Source organism: Setaria italica, chromosome V (genome assembly GCF_000263155.2).
Source record: "Setaria italica strain Yugu1 chromosome V, Setaria_italica_v2.0, whole genome shotgun sequence".
NCBI classification, from domain to species: domain Eukaryota; kingdom Viridiplantae; phylum Streptophyta; class Magnoliopsida; order Poales; family Poaceae; genus Setaria; species Setaria italica.
In genome coordinates, this window is record NC_028454.1 from 45,906,567 (window position 1) to 45,930,008 (window position 23,442).

At 46.0% G+C, this 23,442-nt stretch overlaps 5 protein-coding genes across 5 annotated transcripts; 3 read left to right on the forward strand and 2 right to left on the reverse strand.

Moving 5' to 3' along the window:
* The first annotated feature begins 232 nt into the window (after nt 1–232).
* LOC101765308 (pentatricopeptide repeat-containing protein At4g19220, mitochondrial) lies at nt 233–2,923 on the forward strand. The gene has a single exon (XM_004972281.2). The coding sequence runs from the start codon at nt 233–235 to the stop codon at nt 2,921–2,923; it is 2,691 nt and encodes an 896-aa protein (XP_004972338.1).
* A 1,004-nt stretch (nt 2,924–3,927) lies between these two features.
* Nucleotides 3,928–5,911, forward strand: LOC101784482 (photosystem II reaction center PSB28 protein, chloroplastic). The gene is made up of 2 exons (XM_004971150.3): nt 3,928–4,146; nt 5,043–5,911. The coding sequence occupies exons 1-2, from the start codon at nt 4,071–4,073 to the stop codon at nt 5,501–5,503; spliced, it is 537 nt and encodes a 178-aa protein (XP_004971207.2). The 5' UTR covers nt 3,928–4,070; the 3' UTR covers nt 5,504–5,911.
* A 2,119-nt stretch (nt 5,912–8,030) lies between these two features.
* Nucleotides 8,031–15,099, forward strand: LOC101784068 (RNA-binding protein BRN1). The gene is made up of 9 exons (XM_004971149.4): nt 8,031–8,513; nt 9,345–9,427; nt 11,637–11,688; nt 11,830–11,955; nt 12,069–12,151; nt 13,104–13,286; nt 13,681–14,017; nt 14,384–14,527; nt 14,603–15,099. Exons 1-9 carry the CDS (start codon nt 8,276–8,278, stop codon nt 14,731–14,733), a joined length of 1,377 nt encoding a protein of 458 aa, XP_004971206.1. The 5' UTR covers nt 8,031–8,275; the 3' UTR covers nt 14,734–15,099.
* A 1,487-nt stretch (nt 15,100–16,586) lies between these two features.
* Nucleotides 16,587–17,998, reverse strand: LOC101784885. Its single transcript, XM_004971151.4, has one exon. It carries the CDS (start codon nt 17,362–17,364, stop codon nt 16,765–16,767), a length of 600 nt encoding a protein of 199 aa, XP_004971208.1. The 5' UTR covers nt 17,365–17,998; the 3' UTR covers nt 16,587–16,764.
* A 351-nt stretch (nt 17,999–18,349) lies between these two features.
* LOC101785273 (tyrosine-protein phosphatase non-receptor type 23) lies at nt 18,350–22,954 on the reverse strand. Its single transcript, XM_004971152.3, has 5 exons — nt 22,438–22,954; nt 21,290–21,399; nt 20,838–21,206; nt 19,499–20,249; nt 18,350–18,893 (listed from the first exon to the last, which is right to left on the reverse strand). The coding sequence occupies exons 1-5, from the start codon at nt 22,694–22,696 to the stop codon at nt 18,811–18,813; spliced, it is 1,572 nt and encodes a 523-aa protein (XP_004971209.1). The 5' UTR covers nt 22,697–22,954; the 3' UTR covers nt 18,350–18,810.
* Nucleotides 22,955–23,442: the final 488 nt, after the last annotated feature.

Genomic DNA, 23,442 nt, shown 5'->3' on the forward strand with positions numbered 1-23,442 from the left:
AGTAGTGGGCTGGGCCAAAATCATGCGTTTCTGTCAAGCGGATAGGAATTTTTCGGCCCTCGTGGCCCGCCACCCCTTTCCTTTGCCCTCTCAGCTCTTCTGCTGCATACCTGAAGGATCACAAGCCTCCAATGCCGCCGGAGCGGAGCTGCAACCGCCGGCAAGCCACCGGAAAACCGACGCGCTGTGGCAGTGGATGCGACGCCAAAATCCATGCCTACTGGCCACCAAGATGCTCCCGATCTCGTCGGCTCGCAGACCACCGGTCGTCCTCGCCGCCCGCGAATCCTCCCACCATGCGCCCGCGGACAACGCCCACCACCTGCTCGACGAAACGCCGCGCAGCAGGGCCGGCGCCATCGTGCGCGCCCTCACCGCATCCTCCTCCACCGGGGACGCGAACGTCGTCGCGTCGCTCCACTGCGCGTCCCTCAAGACGGGCGCCGTGCTGGACCCGCCCGTGCGCACGTCCCTGCTTACGGCGTACGCCAGGGTACGCGACGCGAGCGCCGCGCAGGCGCTGTTCGGCGAGGCCACCGTCGCCCCCGACGTGATCCTGTGGAACGCGGCCATCAGCGCCTTGACGCTGAGTCGCCGGTACGACGATGCCGCGGCTCTTTTCAGGCGGATGGCGCGCGAACTCGGGGAGTTTGATTCGACGACGGTGGTTGTCATGCTGTCGGGGGCGTCCCGCGCGGGTAACCTTGAGCACGGGATGGCGCTTCATGGCATGGCAGCAAAGAGATGCCTGGATGCCGACCATCTGAGCCTGTGGAACGCTCTTGTTGACATGTACGCAAAATGTGGTGATTTTTTCTCCTCAGAGGTTGTGTTTCAGAGGATGCCATGCAGGGATACCACCTCATGGAACTCTGTGATAAGTGGAAGCATTTTTAATGGACTTTCTGAGGTCTCAGCATGGTACTTCAAGGAAATGACACGTTCCATCTTTCAGCCTGATGAGGTGAGCGTCTCTTCTGTCCTCTCAGCCTGCTCTCGTCTGGATGATCTTTTCTCCTTTGGGGAGTCTGTGCATAGCTGTGCAGTCAAACTTGGTTATGAGGACACTGCATCTTGCTCGGTGGCGAATTCTCTCATGACGTTCTATTCTGATTTTGGGCTGCCAGATGCTGCGGAGAAGGTCTTTGCAAGCACTTCAAACAGGAATTCGGTATCATGGAATGCTATGATCAAAGGGCTGGTTAACAATGGAAGAGTAAACGGAGCCCTTACTGTTTTTCGGGAAATGAGGTTGGAGAACCAGCCAGATGTTGCCACTTTGGTGACCATAATTTCATGTTGTGGTGATCAAGGCCTAGTTTCTGAAGGAAGAGCAATTCATGGATACATAATGAGAAAAGGACTTCTTCATGAGGAGCCGTCTGTAGGAAATAGCTTACTTGATTTGTATTTGAAATGCGACGAATCATCTACTGCGAGCCTGTTGTTTAGGACAATGCCAAGAAGAGACCTTATATCATGGAACACAATGATTTCTGGTTACTCAAGAAATGATTCACTGAGAGAAGAGGCACAATCAACATTCAAAGGATTACTTTCTGAGGGCTTACTCTGCAGCTTGACCACTATGCTAGCTGTCATACCTTCATGCTCTAGTCCAGAAGAACTTAGCTTTGGCAGATCACTTCACTCTTTCAGTTTAAAGTATGGACTTGCAAGTGAAGTTTCAGCTGTTAATGCGTTGATGCACATGTATATAAGCTGTGGTGACCCACTGGCTGCCATTTCGCTCATAGAAAGAATAATACCGGTGTCAGATATTGTTTCATGGAATACAATCATAGTTGGCTGTACACAGAATGGACTCTACAAAGATGCATTGGAAGCCTTTCAGTTCATGCATTCCTCTTTGGCTATAAATCCTGACAGTATTACATTAGTTAGCATCTTATCGGCATGTGGAAATCTTAATCTTCAGTCACTAGGAAAATCCATCCACTGCACGATCCTGAAGCAATTGCTTGCTTCCAACTTGAGGGTGAAAAATGCATTGTTAGCCATGTACTTCCGCTATGGAGATACTAAAAGTGCTGAGTTAGTTTTCTATAGCATGGGAGATAAAAATTTATGCTCATGGAATTGTATGATATCTGGTTTCGCGCAGAATAACAAAGGTTGGAGGGCATTGCAGTTCTATCAGAAGATGGAAGATCATGTACCTAATGAAATATCTATAGTTGGTATTATCTGTGCTTGCACACAACTTGGTGATTATAGACAAGGAAAGAACATACATGGGCATGTGGTCAGGTCTGGTCTGCAAAATAATGTTTTTATTTCAGCATCACTTGTTGATATGTATTGCAAGTGTGGTAGACTGGATATTGCTGTCAGAGTATTTGAAGCTTCTGCTGAAAAATCAATTGCTGGCTGGAATTCCATGATATCAGCCTTTGGATTTCATGGCCATGGATTGAAATCCATAGAACTTTTCTCGAAGATGATTGATTCTGGAACAAAAGCAACGAGAAGCACTTTTATTGCTCTTTTGTCAGCTTGCAGTCACTCTGGGCTTATTGATGAAGGATGGAAGTATTACCGCCTTATGTCAGAAAATTTTGGGATTATCCCAACACAAGAACATCATGTGTGCATTGTAGACATGCTTGGGCGGGCTGGTCGGCTGCAGGAAGCACAGAAATTTGTGGAGAGTTTACCATCCCAACAAGCTCATGGAGTTTGGGGTGCACTGTTAAATGCTTGCAGTAGCAAGAGTGAACTCAAGAGGGGTGAATCCGTTGCCAAGCATTTGCTCCATCTGGAACCTGAAAATAGTGGCTATTATGTAACTATTTCAAACCTTTATGCACATAGAGACATGTGGAATGGCGCAATCCAAGTTAGGAGCATTTTGCAAGATAAAGGATTGGTGAAGCCCCATGGTCATAGCATTGTTGGTTAAGCTGCAGATCAAAAGCTGCAGAAGCCATACAATGTCAAGAATCGCAAAAAAAATGTTTGTTCACTTCACCAAGTTCTTCCTGCAAGATCTCTCAAGAAAGACAGTGGTATAGTGGTATCTTATTCGAAAGCTCTGCTGCCTACTCCTTGTACTATATGTTTATGAGGTTTAACTAGAACATGATCGAAATTATACATGATATTAATTCTCCAATTCTGCTCTTGTTCAAATGCAATAGTACCTGAACTCCACTGCTGTTTTTATTGACCATTTCTTTTAACTAACTATGAAAATATATAACTGCAAATGAACCAAAATTTGAGCACTCTCTAGTCCACTGGAACTTCCAGGTTTTGTTACACTTGAATACTTGACTAGTTCAAATACCGGTTGAACATAATTTGATAGAGTGCCTTTCTCCAACGTAGTGCCCTCCCCCAGCACAAGCTTCCTGAGTCCTGACAACTGTGTTTACCCATGCCCTCCTTGAATGGTGATGCTGGCCGGTGTTTGGTCGAAGAGAAGTGGAGAGAAGAATGGAGATGGGCGTCGTCGGTGAGGACAGGCTAGAGGAAGGCAGGGAGCAGAATAAGACATGTCACTCACTGACTGCCGACTCTGCTTGCTCCCCTGACTCAGCCGTAGGCTCGGCCGCGCACCTCAGAGCCTGCTCAGTGCTCACACTGCCTGGCTAAGAGCCCGCCGCACGACTGCATGCTCGAAGGAAGACAGGCTGAGAGCAGCGAGAGGAAAGGAAGGATGGGGTGGATATGGGTAGGGGTTTTTTTTATAACAATATGAGTGGTTAGTTATTCTCTTTTTTTTTTGAAAAGGATGGTTAGTTATTCTCAACGGCATACAGGAGTGCAGGACCCATTAAGCACTAGGGGCATACGTGCAAATATTCGAAACGGGGAGGGATTCTATGAGGTACTTGTTTAGAAGAGAGGACTAGAATCCAGAGAGGATGATGGATGGCTGTCTTTTGGACACACCACTACCCAATCACCCCTTTCACTATCGTCCCCTTCTGCACCACTCAAACCTGCTGCTCCCTCTGCATTTCCCCCCTCCTCTCCTTCCTTCTGGACACCAGCCCTGCAGCTTCTCCGGCAAGCTGCCTCAAGAGCCACCAGCAGGCTGCAGGATGGCTGCTGTGATGAAGGCTCTTGCCGTTGCCTCGCCGGTCTCGGCCCGGGCACAGCCCCGTCGGTGTGTTGCAGGTACCGTCCCCATCGAAACTGCATTCCCGTTTTTTTCTATTTTGCAGTCGAAATCATGTAGGATAATCGCTTGCTGGGTGCCTAGGAGCAATGCGCGAATACCTGCCTGCAGGATATGAAGGCCTGTGCTGCATCATGCTTCTGTAAGGGTGTCACTGAGTTTAGGGTAAACATGGCGTTAAGCTAGTGGTACAAGTACTGTAGTTAGTTAGCAAATACGCATGTATCACTTGATGATTCTCAGCTGCCTCTTCTAGCGTTTTATGGTTTAGGGAGCCGCCTCAAGGAAGTTCAGAACAATTTCTTGAAGGTCTTACTGTATAAAGATATTTGGAGTAGATAGCTTTATGATGAATTGTTAGTCCCATGAGAAACAGAAGGATGTGTGCAGAAAGCGCAGTGTTCAGACTGCTTAACTAAGATGCATAAAATATTTGGATGGAGTTTAGGACTAATGGAATCGATCCCTATCTCTTCTTAGCACACACAAACAGGATTGTCCATGTGAATATTGTCAATTCATGGGAAGTGTTCCAGAAAGAGAAGATATTTATCAGGCTTTGCCTGTTTACACACATCAGGGAGCCATTTCTTTTTTTTTCTCACACTAACTTGTTCAAATGACCTTGAGGACCTGTAAGCGCAAAACCTGATGAGATTAACTTGAGCAACCCAGTTTATACTTTTTAAAAATCACACAAATCTAAGTTTCTGAATGAGCTCATCTTTAGCACGATGGGTAGCTTCCTTAATTTCTTGTGTTCTACACCTGTATGGCTGTATGAGAAATACATGGAATTAGTCTTTCAGTTGCATGTGTAACTCTGTTTCAGTTTGTATTATTTTCTCAAGTTAATTATGATGCAGTATCTCACTCGCTGTTTAATTATGTTCAGGTACCCCTAGCCATCAGAGCCTGCAGTCGTCCTTCAACGGCATGTCCCTGCAGTGCCGGCCAGCGCCGCGACCGCGGCCATGCTCCTCCCGGTCGTCGTCGGTGCAGGTGGTGATGATGGCGAAGCCGTCGATCCAGTTCATCCAGGGCACGGACGAGCAAACGATCCCGGACGTGCGTCTGACCAAGTCCCGGGACGGCACCAACGGCGTGGCCATCTTCACCTTCGAGCAGCCGTCGGTGTTCGACTCGTCGGCGGAGCTGGGCGACATCACGGGGTTCTACATGATCGACGAGGAAGGCACGCTGCAGTCGGTGGACGTGAGCGCCAAGTTCGTCAACGGGAAGCCGGCGCGGATCGAGGCCAAGTACGTGATGCGCACGCCCCGGGACTGGGACCGCTTCATGCGCTTCATGGAGCGCTACTCCCAGGCCAACGGCCTCCAGTTCGTCAAGAACTGAGCTTGTGCCGGTGAGCTCGATCTCTCTCATGGCTGGACTTGGAGGTAGAGCTCGACGCAATGGCAATGCTCTCCGTTGCCTGCACTTCACTTCAGTGCCCCCCTTTTCTCTCTCTCTTTTCCTGACACTGTCATGAGTTTCTGTTTGACTACATGTTCAGTTCAGTGTAACTCGAGTGTGGGCTGGGCCGGTAAACTTGACATTGGGCTGTGTGATTCTGTGATGTGTGCCTGTTATTTTTTTTCCCTTCCCCCTCCCCTGGTGATTTGAGTGAATTTTTGTAGGTAAAAATTTCTACAAAATGGGATGTTTGTTTATGCGCGTTCATACAAATTTGCAATAAGACTTTCTGCCTGTTATCCTACAGGTGGTTAGCCTGAAATAAGAAAGGACGTCTGTGGTTTGTCAGATACTTTATTTGGATTATTGAACAAAACGGAAGAGAATTTAAATTTCGTATCATCTCACACATAAAATTTTGCAATTGGTGCCAGGTTGCATGTGGCGCGAACTGCGCAATTAGGAAGCGGATTGTGCTAGCTTAGCTGTGGGCATGACAATGACAAGAGGTTTATTATCTATCAGGAAGAACTGACAGATTAGTGGTGGAGGTTATAGTTGACTCGCTAGCTTGGAACTAGATGCGGCCGCTGTGTCTGTGTCGTGTACGATGGCCAGGCTATCCAGGCCAGCAGACGCAGAGCATGTGGCCACACTGGAAGCCAGCTTTTAGAATTACTATTCTAGCCTGGAGCAAATTGCCCAATGGCTCTCTCATCTCAGCTCTCTCTCACTCCTGATAAAAAGGGATCTGTCGGTTTGTAGAGTCCTTTTTTGGTAAGCTTCGTGCTGTCTGCTGTGGTATTCTCCAGTCACGTCCAGTACCTTTGCAGTGAGCTACAACACAGCGCTCTCTCTCTCTCTCTCCCTCTCTTCATGTTCAGCAAATAAAAATTGTCTGACCCACAACAGATTTCTGTAGTTCTTTTTTTCAGATGAGATTTCTGTCGTTCTCTGAGTCTAGGAAAGTGCTCTGTGAAAACAACATAACGTAGTGAAGACGGCTGAGCCTTATCTAAGCAAGTATCACGAAATTCTAGCACGTCCACTAGAAACTACAGAAAGTGCTCTGGGAAAAAATTATAGCACGTCCGCTAAAAACGGCTGAACCTTATATAAGCAAGTATCACGAAAGAGGAGCATCCTCCAATGGGAGCTTTGGGTCTGTACCTGCACTCCAGCAGTATAGTGCACCAAATCATTCAGACACATCTGCGCCCAACTATAACACTGACAAGACGAGCATGGGCATGGCATCATCAAAAGCAGATCGAGCCATCCAGGGTCTAGTGCTTGTTGCCCCTACCCTAACATTTGTTCCCTCGAACCCTTTTCTCCTCGCCTTCTCTTTATGCCTGTCGTTTCTGAAGATTAGCAGGTAAATTAGGGGGCCCTGATACAATCCCTCCTTGGACCCGGCAGTAAGTTCACGTCTCGTTCAGGTGTGTGAATGGCAAACACCTGATCTCTCAGATTATCAGATGTGTGCATGTGTTCCTGGGCCAAGCAAGTTTCAGATGGATGGAGCCATGGAGGAGCAGACATGCCAGCTCTGTTGTGGGAGGATTGACAGCGAGGGTTCCAATTGTCATGCGTGTCTCTTGTTGCCTTCATGTCCCTGTCCATCATTCCTCGGGTCCAGGGCCTTCTTTTGTTACCATCTGTCAAGGGGCACGGTGTCACCCAAGTTTTTGACACCACAATTTGACAGGTAAGTTCAGGAATGGATATACAAATGATTCCTTTTATATTATTAGTCTGAATTTGAAATCATTGGACAGGCCCATATCATGAACTACTGAAAACGTCAATGAGAATTTTCCATGATTGATCTGCCTCGGGGGGGAAAAAATCACATGGTTGATTATCAGTTTTGAGTATCTTCTTCCTCAACTTGCATTGGAAAAAAAATTGCATTTTTGACCATATCAGCTCGAATAATTTTCTTTGATTTCAATCATGATGAATAGTCAGCTTGACCGTATGGTGGTAGTATTTTAGTTGGAGTAGTGGCTTTACAATCCTCCCCATCTTCCCAAAAATACATCATGCTACGTTTGAACTTTGAAGTGGTCCATGAGTTGACATGACCTCCACTACCCTGTTCCGGTCAACCCTACTATGCACCAATAGTTTTCGGTGCAAATCTCTTCACAGTAAAAACGGCACGATAAAAAGGATCAAACGTAATGACTGGTGAAATAGTAACTTCTGAGTTACAAGCACGACGCATGGACATAAAATCCATGCCTTGGCACAGTTCCGCAACAGAATTTTTTTTTGAAGAAACATTTTTTTCTTTATTAAAAGAGAATTAAAGAAAAACAAAAAAAGGCGCGGGCGCACACACACCTGCATGAAAAAGGGTCCTAGCAAAGGAAGATCCCAAGGACAACCTCCATTGTCTTCTCAAGCTGGCTTTCTCTCTCTAAAAGCTTTCTACGGAAAAAAACCCCACCTCCCTCCCTCTCTCTCTAGGCTGCTCAAGTCATGATTGTAACAAGTAGTATAGTAGGGGGAGCCTCCAACTGCAGCAGCATGCATATCCATTAGCAATTATTAATTGCTCCGCCCCGGACGCCAACTCCATCGCCTCCCCTCCACCACCTAAACCCAAAAACAATTCGCGCAACCGCAGCGACGAGGCGGAGGCGACAGCGGCCAGCGGCGGCGACAAGTCTTCGGCGGAAACCCTACCAGGCCGAGCGCGCAATGGCGGAGGACGGCGAGAAGGCCGCGCCCGCCGCGGCAGCGTCTGCGGGGCCGGCCGCGGACGCGGAGGGAGGAGGTGCAGGGAAGGGAGGAGGCGGCGAGGAGCAGAGCGTGAAGCTCTTCGTGGGGCAGGTGCCCAAGCACGTGACGGAGGCCGAGCTGCTCGCCATGTTCCGGGAGGTGGCCGCCGTCGACGAGGTCACCGTCATCAAGGACAAGGTCACCAAGGTCTCCCGAGGTACGGATCCGTGCGCCCGGATCTGGGCTCGCCACCCTCGCTCGCGCTCCGGAGAGCTTGTCACGGCTCGATTGGCGTAATGCCGTTCTGCTACGAGCTCTCGTGCTCTGTCGAGGTGTTTTTTCTTTTTGCTTGGTCGTGTTTTGGGGCAATGCTATTGGAGGAATCTGAGCTTTGCGGTTTGAATTTCTAGCGTTTTGACTTGGGTTTTTTGCTACTGGGGATCCATTTGCTCCAATGCTGGAGGGAGATCTCGCGCCGAATTTTCGGGTTGGTGGGGTTTGAGCACGAATTTGAGTTTAATAGGTTTGAATTGTGTTACTTCAGTGTATAATATGCTCCAATGCCTGAGCTAATTTTTCGCCTTCTGCGTTTCAGTTTTTTTTTTGAAGAACTGCGTTTCAGTTTTTGAAATTTAGATTTTGCTGGCTTCGTATTTTCATTTTGGATTTCTTCCAAAAAATAAAATAAATAACTATGCGCGTCTGGTGTGGCTTGAGCTTGTTTTGGAGCAATGCAGGCTTAAATGTGCTATATTTGCGTGGAATTTTTGCTACTTTTAGCTGCTTGGCTAGGGTTGGCTTCAGGAAAACTCAAGTATTTCTGGTTCGGATGTGGATATTTGGTTGGGATGTGCATTTCTGCAAATAAGAAACATTGCCTTGTTTTCCCTGAGAGCCGTTTGTTACGTCGCACATTGACAGGCCAGTTTTCCACTTCTAGTGCTGCTGCCTTCGCCTCCGTGCAACTCCAGCCTGACAGTGTTTGCGTCATTCTGTCCATCTGCGTGTTGATTTGACATCAGTTTCACATGCTCTGAACATAATGCAGGGTGCTGCTTCCTCATATGCCCCTCAAGGGAAGAAGCTGACAAGGCGGTGAATGCTTACCACAACAAGCGCACGCTCCCTGGGGTACGTGAGCATTCTAATCGTGCTCTGTTAGCATGTTTCTCCTTGCATATGCTTAGGTGGCATTATCAGGAACTGAATCTACTGTAGCACCTTTAGCTCTTTCTGGTGATCGCAAATTATGAATATCCCATAATCTGGTTGGCATGGGGCCACATTGTCAGCTAATGTATGCCCTTAGTTGTTCGGTGGGATCAAATGAATCTTTGGTGGGACACTATGTGGAAATTTAATTTAGTGACTGCGACTTTTGTGGGTGGTCTAAAACTTGGAAGTGGCTTTGGGTCGAGGCCTCAAGGGGGATGTGTGAATGATTGCAGCCTTGCAGGATGTGAACCCATTCTAGTTCTAGATTTTGCACATTGTTTCAGCAGTTTTTGCCTTTTCACAGTACTGCTTTACAGCCGATAGTTTAAAGCCCAGTGGCATTCGTTTTTTCTTTCTTTCTTGCATGTCGGATAAGAAATAATATGCACTTTAACCTCTCTTCAGTGAGTTCTTGCTGATAAAATTGATCCTGCTATGCCATTCTTTGGTTGGAACCTGTTCTTCTAATGCAGATACACAATAGTCCTTTCAAGAGCAGGCTACGCAAACAAAACAATACAACAACCCTTTATGAGTAGTCTTTAAGATGGCTAAGTCTTTTGTTTGCTACTCTGAATAGGATAAAGTGGAGAGCCACTACATTATGAATGTGATTTTGTGTTCTTATGTGAAGTACATCTTATTCAGCCATTCTGTAGGGTTGTTGCCTGGTAATCTGCAGGATGCTATTATGCTATTTATCAAAGTTAGTCGGTTTAGCCTCGTTCCTAGAAACATAATGTCTATATTTTCCAACAGTAGCTGAGGAATCAAGTGCTCTTGTGTAGAACAGGAGGAATTCTAGAGATTTCCTTTCATGGTTAGTCTTTTTAGAAAACAGAATACCGGCGTCTGCGACCGCACATAACCATTTCATGGTTAGTCCTGCCAAGTGTAATCAGATAGTGGACATGTTGATGCAGCATATACCTATGTGGGGTAATTATTGAATATTCGAATGTTGTAGGAAATTTGTGTATTTATTTATCAGAAGACTGCTCAGGAGGAAATTATGATTTCAGTCCTCAACAAAGTATAATCTTGTGTAGCATATGTCAACATGAGCTAGTCAAAACATTTAGGCAGATTAACAAAATTTATATTTAGACAAGATTACGGGAGTAGTCAAGAACCATACCTGTTGAGTTGCTAGGCTATGGTGCAACCGTGCAAGTAGCAAATGCTAATAGCTTTTTAGGCAACTAGCTGGGTCTATGACAACTGACTTCTGGTCACCAACCAAATAATGGCTAGCCTTGTTTCTGACGTGGCACACCTAACAAAAGCTAGACCACCAATTGGCCATAACACTTTTGCATCCATCTTGTAAGGAAAATGATATTTTTGTAGCTTCAATTTTGCGGCACACCTAACTGATGCCCCAAACCAAACAATGAACTTATAGCCAACCTAACTCTTAGTGTGGTTGATTGTGGCCTCTGTCCCATCAAACATGACCAAAGTTTTTAGATAGATGAAGAGCAGCTGGGTATGAGTAAAGCATTTGGACTAGGTATAAAATTTCATGAAAATGCATACTTCTATCTCAACTTGCTTCAATTGCAAGAATAAATGATTTTGTCTATGTGTATCTTCTTGAATGTTTATTATTGTGGAGCACAAGTTTTCTAAAAACATCATGATGATTGCTATAGACCTAAACAATGGATAGTTGCTATACTGTTTACTATCTTAAGCTGTCTTCACCCAATGAATTGCATCAAGAAAATGACTACATATCTAATCCCACTCCTGCTGATATGTTTTTTTTTTGGTTTAAAATATGAAGTAACATTACACCATTTCATGCGACTAGCAGAGGCAAAAGTTCACCAAATAAGGATGGTGATACAAAGCATGCTATAAAGTATTAGTGGTTAGAGATCCACATCCTAATGTTGCACAAAATTTGAACTGCTTCATACACTGACTTTGTGGAGCCACTGAGACACTTGCCCATTATTAATGTTTTCTCTAGTAATGTAGCTACTCTTCTGATGCCTTGTTTGGGTATGTTGATATGTGTGACACTTTCCTATGGCACTCATCAAATACAAATCTTGTAAATTGTCTCTACTTTCTTTGACACTGATGATGCTCTTCTATGTTTCTTTCTTTAACTCAGGCATCAAGTCCTTTGCAAGTAAAATATGCTGATGGAGAGTTGGAGAGGCTGGGTATGCTTGCTCTTTATGTAGAACTTTGTCTCTGCCAGTGATTTTGTATAGGGATCTGGCTCATGACATCGTTTCCTGTATTTTATTGATATTTGAACAGTGCACTCATATAGTCATATCTATACTTGTCATGACTTCCAGAACACAAGCTTTTCATTGGAATGCTTCCGAAAAATGTTACGGATACTGAGTTGACTGATCTGTTTTCTGTATATGGGAATATCAAGGATTTACAAATTTTGAGAGGTTCACAACAAACGAGCAAAGGTTGTCCTGCGGAGAAGTTGCTTTCCTTGTCAATAGAATTATAAACACCACTTGGTTTTGACAGTTTGTCATCTCAAGTGTATATTGTCAATTAACTTTTCTTCTTTTGGCAGCTGGCTGCGCATTCCTTAAATATGAAACAAAAGAGCAAGCATTGGCAGCCATTGAGGCTCTAAATGGGAAGCACAAAATAGAGGTTTGACAAAATGAGTTAGGCTGCCAAAGCAATTGTTACATGTATTTTATATCTCTGTGATGCACGGTGGAGCATAGTATACAGCTCATAGTTTTGACTGAATTATATACTCTATTTATCATCAACAGTTACAAGTAACAATTTATATAATTAAAAATAGAGGTTTGACAAGATGAGTTAGGAAACTAATGGAAGTTTTACATGCTTTTTCTTACTTTGATTCATATGGGAACATGACATAAAATCATTATTTGTAGGAAAAAGTCCATTTTACTCCCCTCACCTATCCACTTTGTCCGCTTAACCCCCTGAACAAAGTTTTGGCTCACTTTACTCCCCTGAACTATTTCATTTGGTCCAATCTACCCCCTAATTAGATTTCTCTTTTTTGTTTCTTCGTGTATGAGTTGAATTTTGAGTTCAAATTTTGTGAGCATATACAAAACATGATGCCTTATGTTAGAAAATTATACTAAGAATTTTTCATGGTTATTTTCATAGGTTAGGAATATTTAGTACGAAATTGATCTTAGATATACAAAACTGTACGAAAAGTAATCATGAAAAAATTCTAATATATTTTTTTAACATGGAGCATCATGTTATAAGTCAACTGACAAAATCTGAAATTAAAATTCAATCTGTACGCGAAGAAACAAAAAAGAGAAATCTAATTAGGGGGTAGATTGGACCAAATGAAATAGTTTGGGGGAGTAAAGTGAGCCTAAATTTTGCTTAGGGGGTTAAGTGGACAAAGTAAATAGGTGAGGGGAGTAAAATAGACTTTTTCCTTATTTTTGTACATAAATTGTGAAATTTAGATATTTTTTTGGTTATTTTATTTTTGGATTGCTCATTTGACACCATGAGTTTGAGCTATATTCTTTTTTAGGCTTTCTTCAGAATACCATTTTTTGTAAATATATTCTAACAAGTTCTGGTATATTTGTAGGGTTCTAGTGTGCCATTGGTTGTCAAATGGGCTGATACAGAAAAGGAAAGACAGGCTAGGAAAGCACAAAAAGCTCAATTGCAGTTGTCTAATATTCCCAACGCAAACCCTATGCAGCAATCTTCATTATTTGGAGCTTTACAGATGGGATATATGCCTCAATATAATGGATTTGGTTATCAGGTGACTTACCTTCTACATTGTTTTGCTTCATAATTAGAAAATGTTAATACTATACACTAATTTTATTTCCTTTCAAGTTATTTTCTTTACTAAACTTTTCCATCAATCAATGTTGAGGATATATTTTTTGTTGACTTGTGCTCTTCTCATTGAAAATGTAATTTCTACGTCGTTTACCTTTCAGTATTTGGATGTTTCCTGCTTGTTCTTTTTATGTGCTGTTGCAAACAAAAAAGATGGCCTTCGCTCAAAGTGCTGAAATTTCTTAGCTTTTCTCCTTGATATGCTATCAATACCTAAATAACCCAAGTATTGCTTGTATAGCTTAAAATAACTGAATTTTGTGCCTTAAACAGTTGGCAGAAGTGTGTACTGATTTAGATCTTCTGTGCAGCCACCCGGGACATATGGACTTATGCAGTACCCTTTGTCTCCTATGCAAAATCAAGGTCCCTTCCAGAATATGGTCCAGCCTGTTAATCAAGGAAACTCGATAAGAGGAGTCAATCCTGAACTGTCCCCCAGTTCAGTTCAAAGGTCATTTAATGCAATGCAGTTAGGCAGCCCTTATCCTGCCATCCCTGGTATGCAGTATCCTGGATCATATCCTGGTGGTCTCATGAACAATCGTCCTTTTGGAAATTCTAACAATTCGATTAAAGTTCCAAATTCAAATGCCACGTCCACCATATCTTCTAGTCCCAGCAGCAATGCCGGTGGGCAGATCGAAGGTTAGCTACATTCGATACTCTATGTATGTCTGTACTGTGCAGGGGAGAAAAACTATTCTCTGGAGAGTTGCTGTTGTCATAAGCATGTACTTTTTATCTCTCAACATACAGTTTCCCAAGATGTCATTTTCATCAAGTACATCTTGTAGCATGAATGAATGATGTTCATTTTCCTTTGTTTTGCAAAAGTGTACATCAGTACATAGGGCCATCAGAAGATGTACTTGATATTCTGCACAATGCTTTATAGCTCTGATTATAGGTTGTACTATCAGTCCATAACCCATTATGCTATCAATTAATCTGTTTACCATTATTATAACTGATATTGTGACATTTATTGTGATGTCTATTATCATGTTACAGGTCCTCCTGGAGCCAATCTATTTATTTATCATATCCCACAAGACTATGGTGACCAAGAACTTTCCAGTGCGTTTCAGAGTTTTGGTAGAGTACTAAGTGCTAAGGTGTTTGTAGACAAAGCAACGGGTGTCAGCAAATGCTTCGGTAAAAAGCAAACCCTCTCTCTTTCGGTGCACATCCTTGCTAACTGCGCTAATTGGTTTATATAACTTGGTGCAGGTTTTGTGAGCTACGACTCTCCTGCTTCTGCACAGGCAGCCATCAATATGATGAACGGCTTCCAATTAGGTGGCAAGAAACTCAAAGTACAACTCAAGAGAGAAAACAACAAGCATAGTAAACCCTATTGACAAAAGCAGCAGTTGTTGTGACCATACGACGCGATCAGGTTCTCGGTACATATTTGTCAGATAATTGATCGTTACCACATTGTTTCCTTCCTCTGCTCCCCGCAAAGCAGTCAGTCGGCAGTCCAGCACCACGCCCATCAGACTTGGGGAGCCCAGCCCAGTGTAATCGTATTCTCGTTGTTCAATTATTCACATTCTTGAAAGATTATCACGTTGTGTAATTCATTGCAGCATAGCCGTAGCAGATATTTGAACCATGGTCAGATCACTTGTACACAAAGACTGCCAATTCATTCAATTGTTACCTTTTTAAACTGACAAATTCCTAGAATTCGCTATGATTTACGTTGCTGAATCTTTTTGAGAGTTTGCCGGGTCATTTCCTGTTATCATGTGTCCATGCACTTTGTTGAGTGATTTATGATCAATGTGCTCCATGTTGTAAAGAAATTCCAGAACATGATGGCTGTTTTTGATGGTTGAACAGAACAGAGTGTTCCAGAACAGGCTAGAGAAATGGGATCACAGGGCAGCAGATCAGTTATAATGCAGATGGCTGTGCCATGGCCCATGGGCCAACCACGGCCTAGAGCCTACCTACCTTCAAAAAGATGTGTTGAACCTGTAGTAGCTCTGGACGCAGGCACGAAACTATTGGGTGGCTAGTCTCGCTCAGTAACTGACGCTAGGTGAAGACAACTTCATGGTGGCAAGTCATGTAGCTCCTGCGTCCAGCCTGCAGACGGGTTCGGGTTGCCAGCAGCAACAGGGAGTACATGAATGAATTATATAGCGAAGCAGATGAGGATCACTGTCTGCAATCAAGCCATCCGCCCCGCTAACTGCTCGCCATCACTCGCTGACGCCGACACGCGACGGCGACTGGAGCCCCAGCCGCTATCTGCCTTGCGTGCACGGTTGCATGCAGCAGGTGAACTTCCTCGATCGGCAAATGCTGAACGATTATCAATCGCGGAACAAATGCCGTCTTTTCCCGTCCGACACCAAGAACGTCCATTTCTTCCATGCACATACACGGTAATGTATGGAAACCTCTCTCCGTAGCGCCTCGTTCGCTGATTGGCGTACTACCAGGGACGGATCTATCGATGGGGTGGCCGTGGCTCAAGCTCCTCCTACAGCTCCGGACGTAACGGAGCCTCCCGTTGAGCGAGCCTCTTCTACAGTTTTAGCTATGGACGAAGAGAGGAAGAAGAAAAGAGAGTAAAACAAGAAGAAAACGAGGAAGGAAAGAGAGGGAAGGAGGAAGGGTAAGGAAGATGAGCTCCTCTTGGCTGCGCTTGTTACTATTAGTACCTAGGGTCTGTTTGGATACTCTATGTTAAAGTTTAACAAGTGTTAAAGTTTTAACACTCTCAAATGGAGTGCTAAAGTTTAACACATTGGGGGTGTTTGGATAGTGTGTTAAACTTTAACACTTTTGGTGGGAAATGAATCCATTGCCCCCTCATTTATGACCGGCGGAGAGAGAAGGGAGCAATGGTGGGAAAAAGTGGGGAGGGGGATCACTTTTAACAAGTTTAACAACTTTTAACACCTCCTTGGGGGTGTTAAACTTTAACACATCCCTTTTAACACATGTGTTTGAGAGGCAATGTGATAAAAAAGTTAAAAGTAGGGTGTTAAATTTTAACCCCCTATCCAAACAGGACTTCACTAGTGTACCACGTGCACAAGTAGGCCATGTGAGTTAAACTGAGCCTGCCAACGTCTTCCCGGGACCCACGGATAGTGCAACAACACTGCTACTATTTCATCACACCATTAATGTGCTGGTCATGCATGGCCACTTGGCTTGCCAGCCATGAAGATTAACCACGAATGCCAAGAGGGAAAGAAAAAACAAACTGGCAACTTTTATTTACCCACCATTCTTTGACAGCACGAACATAAGTAGATAGCATAGTTACATAGCACAACCAATGGCACGATCGACCAGACACACCAGAGCACCGTACCATCGACCAGACACACCAGAGCACCGTACCAATCAAATAACCACCTACAGTGCTACACTTTGTACATCACCCGCGCAGCAGCTGCAGGTTGGTGCACCTGCAGCGCCCGGCCGGCGGCCGGCGGCGGCGGCATGATGCTCTTGGCGCCGACCTTGGCGTAGTAGTACTGCGTGAACGGCGCGAACCCGCGCTGCTTGTCGTCGACCCCGGCGACCATGGTGGGCGACGGCGCGACCTGCAGGAACATGTAGTTCCCGGCGAAGAGGTCCCCGATGTATGGCCGGCCCTCCCTGAGCCGCCGAGCCACCTTGGCCACCGACGCGCGCACCCTGGCCCCTGCCGCCGCCGCGCCCCGACGCAGCGCCCGCGCCAGACCCGAGATCCTCAGCCGCGGCCTCACCCTCCGCGGCCGCTGCCGCCTCCTCCGGGCCCTGGCGACCGCGGCGCCCAGCGCGAGGTAGTAGGACTGGTAGGATTCCTGGATGGCGGCGGCGGACGGCGGCGGAGGCTGCTGCTGTTGGTCTTGGTGCTCGAGGGTGGTGGCAGTGGGGGGAGCGGGAGCGGGCGGGAGCTTCTTGAGCTTGTGGTAGGCGAAGCTGCGGCGGCCGGTCATGGGCATGGGCGCCAGGTAGGACGAGCCGCCGGCCGGCATGGCGGCGGAGGTTATTCTGCGAGAGAGTACGTGGAGCTCAGCTGGCTGCAGGTGCTGGAGCCCCGAAGAAGGAGAAGGCGCTTTGTATTGCACGGCTAGTGAGCGAGCAGTTGCGGCTGGGGTGGCAGCAATGGACACGGATGGAGCTCGTGGAGCGTACTGTGCGCGCGTGCGCGCGATGCGTATCGTCTGGCGGTCTTGGAACGCGCGTGCGAGATGGCGGGTGGTGTGTGGCACGGCGCGGTGCGGTGGAAAATGGACGACGGCAATTTAAGAGGGTGTCAATGCAGTTGGACGGCGGGCGGCTGGTGGTGGTGGATGCTGCGGCGTGGGGTCTGACGGTCTCGTCCTCCATTAATGGTGGTGTGGAGCACGGGCGCCCGGTACTCCGTCGTGCTGTCGTGCAGGCACCCATCAGCTTGGTCTGCTAGTGCAGGGCAAGTGAGGGTTTGATGCTCATTCCGTAGCCAACCACCTACCTCTACTGCCTGATGATACTCCACCGGAACTGAAGAACCGTGTCCTGTAGGGAGTTACGAAGCCCAAATTATAGGTTGCCGCACTGGTGGTTACTTTGCTTTCCTAGATCCCGCATGCGACGCTGGCAGACCCGGGATCGCGCCGAGCGGCAGGCCGGGATGCCCACCACCAAGGCCCTCGCCAACAGCAAGCGTGTGTCGGCGTTCCCGAGCCAGCGGCCGGCCTTCTTCAGCAGGGTAGCCAGGCTTCAGACACGTCTACGCCAGAAGTAGTAGTCCTAAATGCAATCACGGGAATTCGATGAGGGGGGCCAGAAGTAGTAGTCATATGCACAGTTCCTGAAGCTTCCCTATGAACGAACATGCATGAATCAATCATATGGATCCCGGCAACATGACCTGAGAAGTGAAAAACGAACGCCACCACCCATGATCGCAGTTCACCATTTCTACGGCCGATTCAGATGGTATCACCATGAAAACTAGAAGAGAGATCACAGCAAAACTGAGGAACCTCCACAAAACTGCGAGGCAAACGCCGTGCCTTCTCTCATGCGAAAACGAAAGGTCCTTTACACTTTGAGAAGATCCTCTAGTAATGAGTTCAGCAGCAGCGGCAGGCAAGGCAGTACACGGCAAACCGGGGCAGGCGCGCACGCGCTACACAAGGGCCTGCCACCCCCTGTGGCTTTGACCACCACGCGCGGCACCGCCGCCCCTCTTGCGGTTTGCCTAGTACCCATCCATCCCATTTCCCATTTCCAACCCATATTTACATCCACTAACAACGAGAAGAGTATACCAGCGCGCCGAGGCAGGGGTGAGCTTCCTTGTGCTTTTGGCCACCCGCCTCAGGAGCTGATCGCGCCCCGGCTACAACCAGATGACACCACCGGAGGAGCCCCGTCCTCTCTTCCAGACGTGCACCCCCTCTATTTTACATCTGGTTAGCCACGTACTTCGTTCATCATAGTAGGCTCATTAGGATACATAATGTAAAGACAAAAAGAACCCAGAGACAGGAATCACCCTGCATCCTGGTACCATGAGCTGCAATAGCATAAAGTTGTATAGTCAGCAATGGTGATATGCTGGTGTTATTAGGTAAATATATGAAGTAGTAAACAGAGCAATACAAATGTCTGGTTTGGGTCTGCAATTCTATTTTCTTAGTCTTAACTGATCGGGGACACAAAGTTCAGTTCATCATGTTTGAAATATAAAAAGGAGTAATGTGCAATTCTCAAATTATTGAACAAAACCCACAACTATAGAGTTTTTGCTCCAGTTTACAAAACCTTGGTTCACTTCATACTAATGCCATCATGCAAAAAACTAAACGCTTCTCTTGCCCACATCAACGGATGCAAGTATTCATAGAAAAAAAAAACTTGGCAATTGAACCTCAACTGAATATGTAGGAAGCTAAGCTAAGATCAGACATACACTTAAATCAACTGGACATCCTCATTAGCAGAAATTGTGGATAAAAAACACAAATATGAACTGTTTAAATCCTCCAGCATGATGTATAATGGAAGAATTGTTAAGATGTGAACAACATTTACTTACTTTGAGCACACTCAACAGCGTATAAATGAATTGACTGCAAAAAATTCCAAAGTTGCGAAAATATAAATGGAGAAATAACTCACATGAATGAGGTGCAGGAGCCACTTGTGACATCCCACCAGGACCTGCTCTTGTTCCCTGCTCACTTGGAGCAGGACTTGTCCGTGTTCCATGTTCGCTTGGAGGATGTGCATGAGCAAAAGAAACGGTGGGCAAAGGTGGCTCTGGTAGAATAGGAGGGGATGGAACAGGGGATCCACCATGCATAGTGGGATCATGTGGAGAACGACTAGCAGGTGGAGGTGACCATGGATGTGGTGGTGGGGCACTAGAAGCAGAATGGTGATTATTAGCTGCAGGCTCAGCAGCTGGTGTAACTGGCCCTCTTTTCTTTGGCTTGTTTTTGCTGTATGGACACCCAGATGGAGGTGGAGCACCATATCTGGGTTGCGGCACAGGAAAATGTGTTGGAGCAGGAGCCGGAGCTAGATGCCTGCTGTTGTCAGGACTGTGGTGATGGTGATGATGGCCGTGATGAGCATGATGATGCATGGGTGCAGGACTAGGTGCATCAGAACCGCCCCCGCTATGCAAGGAATGCCTAAGGTAGGATGAAAGGCTAATCTGCTTTACTTTGCCAAATACAGTATGATTGAGACCCAGGTTTCCCGAGGATGAAGATGAATTGGTAATTGTCCGCGCCAACTGCTTCATCCTTGGCACAGATGGCTCAGACGTCTTGTGATTTCCAACTTCAAGGACAATGGAAGTCTCAACAATTGTTGGAGGAAGAATTGTTGAACCTTGCGAATTCGTCAATTTGACATACAGATTCTGCATTGCACAAACCAAAAACTCAATTTGCAAGGAAAAAACAGATAGCTACTACAATACTAATTTATGCCTAGGAATTTTCCCGACTGAATTGCTTTCTTGCCTTAGTTTAGAACCACATATCAGCAACTGTACAAAACAAACTGCAGCAGTCCAGAAATTGGTTGTGCTTTGTTCTCTTTTGTGGTTCTTAAAAAAGAAACATGTTAGTTAGATAGATTATCCTGTGAGCCTAGTGTGGTGCCCCTGCATGGTCTCTCATTTTTACAGAATATTTGTGCAAACCTATATGGAGTTCCATGCATATGCATGCCCATCAAACTAATGAGTAAATGCCAGAAATGTATGTCACAAATTGCAAAGCACCTGCAAGACTGTATGCACGATTTGCATCACATGCAAATTTTGTATATATGTCAATATATATGTGCTGACATGACATGGTAGAATTACCAAATGTATATAAGCCTCTAGCGCAGTGAAGGTCACTATAGAGAGAATAAAAAGAACACCGTACATGTAAATATGATTCATACTGAAGTGATAATGAAGACAACCACAAATAGAAATCCAGAAGGTACAACTAACCTCGTATGGATTGAGAAGTAGTCCTGCCTTCATTTGATCCTTTAACTCGTTGGTTCTGTCTTGTATTTTGTAGATTGGATAGTTCAAAGTGAAATTGAAAGTCGCATGGGGTTGAAGAAGAGAAGCATTTTGTGGAGGGATGATTGTTATTCCTCCCGGGAATTTAACTACTTCAAAGGATGATGAATTCCCGAATATAGACTCAGTCAAGTGGAGCGTTGACTGCCGTACAACGAAGGACATGAAATATGATCTAAGAATGCTCAACCATGTTGATGAGATAGTCAAGTCCTCTGGGAAAGGGACAATGCTGAAGATGACATTTGTCCAGTTTGATCCATCTAATGGATGCAGTGTATTCACAACCACCTGTATAGAAATTTAAGCATCAGTCTAGGGCAATAGGATGCAAGTATCCAGTAATGTGTAGATCAGAAAGTTGGAGGGCCTACGGTGGAATTAGGAATGCCAATCTCCTCATAGATATCAAATTCGAGCTTAGATTTATTTCCACTCAGCTCCGGAACTGTCTTTTGTAGCCTAAAGCTTGCCACAATAGCAGCTGCAAAATATAGATTCATTAGTAAGAGTATGCTATAATGGAGTGTTTTTGCTATGAGTTCATTGCATATTATATTGTACAGGCTATGGGCTCTCTAAATAATAGTAAAATTCAAGAACACTTCATACAGCTAGGGAGTAGACTGCAAATCTAACAGGGGCAAACGAGGAAAGAAAAGTGACCAGAAATCCCTTGGTTCATCTTTAAGTAACAAAGATGAATACAAAAATCCAGTGTACAATCCCATGGCCTAATGAAAATTCATCTACAATTAAAGCACAACACATCGCTAGCTAGCCACACTAAATCTAGTCAGGCCGGCGCATAGAATCAATATCTCTGACATCAGCCAATTCGGCGATATACAGAATCCGCTGAATCGAAAAGGCAAAATAAATCAGCGATCAACAGAAATAGTTAGTGATCGCGCCCCAACGATTCCCCTATAACCAGGCCAGCATAGTACTCCCATTTTGGCAGAATGTTTTTTAGGCTTTTAGCGCATCTATAAACTTACTATTTTTCACAAAATAGCAGCAGCATATCCCAAAGGAGGACCCTTTCTTGCAGTTGGTTGAATCTCCAACCAAACACACAACCACTCACTCATGGTGGCAGATTTTTTTGCAAAAGGGCACCCCCTCTCTCTAAAAAATGGGAGCACCGACACATGCCTAAGCAGGAGCAGCACAGATCGAATCCAAGCATCAGAATCCAGGAAAACACGAGCCACAGGCGACTAAATTTGCAGGCAATACGCCAGTAGAATGGTGAGACAACAGCAGAGAGCTCTAGAAGATCCGGGTTGCTGTCCGAACCTACCATAACCCACAGCGTCTCGACAAGGTTCCTCGCAGTCAAAGTAAATTCAAATTCTCCACCCCAAAGCCGCAACTATTCACTGCGCACATCCAGATCCAAAGCTGAGCAATCACCAGTCAGCACCCAGTCGAAACTACGCACAGATCGAGCAAACAGCCACTATTCGTCCGCATACAGAGGAACGAGACCGAGATCTCGCAATGCGGAGGTGCTCACCTCCGAAGTCATCCCCCGGATCCGGGCCCTCCGCGCCCCTGCCCCGCCCCGTGAACGGCGGGAGCCAGAACACCGCCGACAGCAGCACCGCTACCCCGAGCACGAGCGCCGCCACGCATTGCAGCCTGACCGCCCTTGTCCCTCCTCCGCAGCAGCAGCGGCAGCGGCCGCTACCGCCCCTTCCTCCTCCGCCTCCTGCGCCTCCGCCGCCCGCCCCGTCCGGCGGCTGCTGCTGCGCCTCGCCGGCGTCCTTCCCCATCCGGCGCCGCGATCTCACGCATCCCGGCCGGCGAGCGCGGCCGCCGCCGGGGAGGAGGAGGTGACGAGGCGCCCCGCCATTGCCGCAGCTGAGCGAGCCAGTGGGTGTGCTTGGGCCAGTTGGTGGTGGCGCTAGGGTTAGGGTCGCGGGTCGCTTGGGTTGGGGGGGGCGTTGCTTAAGGAGGAGGCGATGGAGGTGGGCGAGGAAGGTGAGAGAAAGGGAGAGGTAAACCGCAGCGAGGTGAAATGGAAGGGAAGGGGAGGTGGGGGGGAAGCTAGCTGTAGGGGAAGAGCAGCAGCGGGGGGAGATTAGTGAGGAGTGACTAGTGACGAGCTTGTTTGGTTAGTGGGTAAAGCGCACTTGATAGAGCCTTAATTTGGTTTTGGTTGTGTTAGTGTGGACTATTTTTTTGCCTTTTGAACCTTTTTATCTTCTGCGGTTGTTCTGATTAGCTTGTTTTGGTTTTGGTTTTGGTTTGAAGATTTTGAAATTGGGAGGGGGCAAAAGGCAAGGCAGGATCTTCTGTGGTCAATTTGTCCATGTGCCAAATGTCTTGTATCTATGGCAATTGACATACAACCCGAATGTCAAGTTTGCTCTTTTTTTAGTGGAACTTAGTTTTTGTAAATATATTTTTCATATTCGCTACTTGTCATGAATTGCCCATTTTTTTAAGTTCAATTTTTGTTCGCAGCTTATGACCCGTGTAATAAATGAAAACGAACGTAGAAACACATGGACGAGAT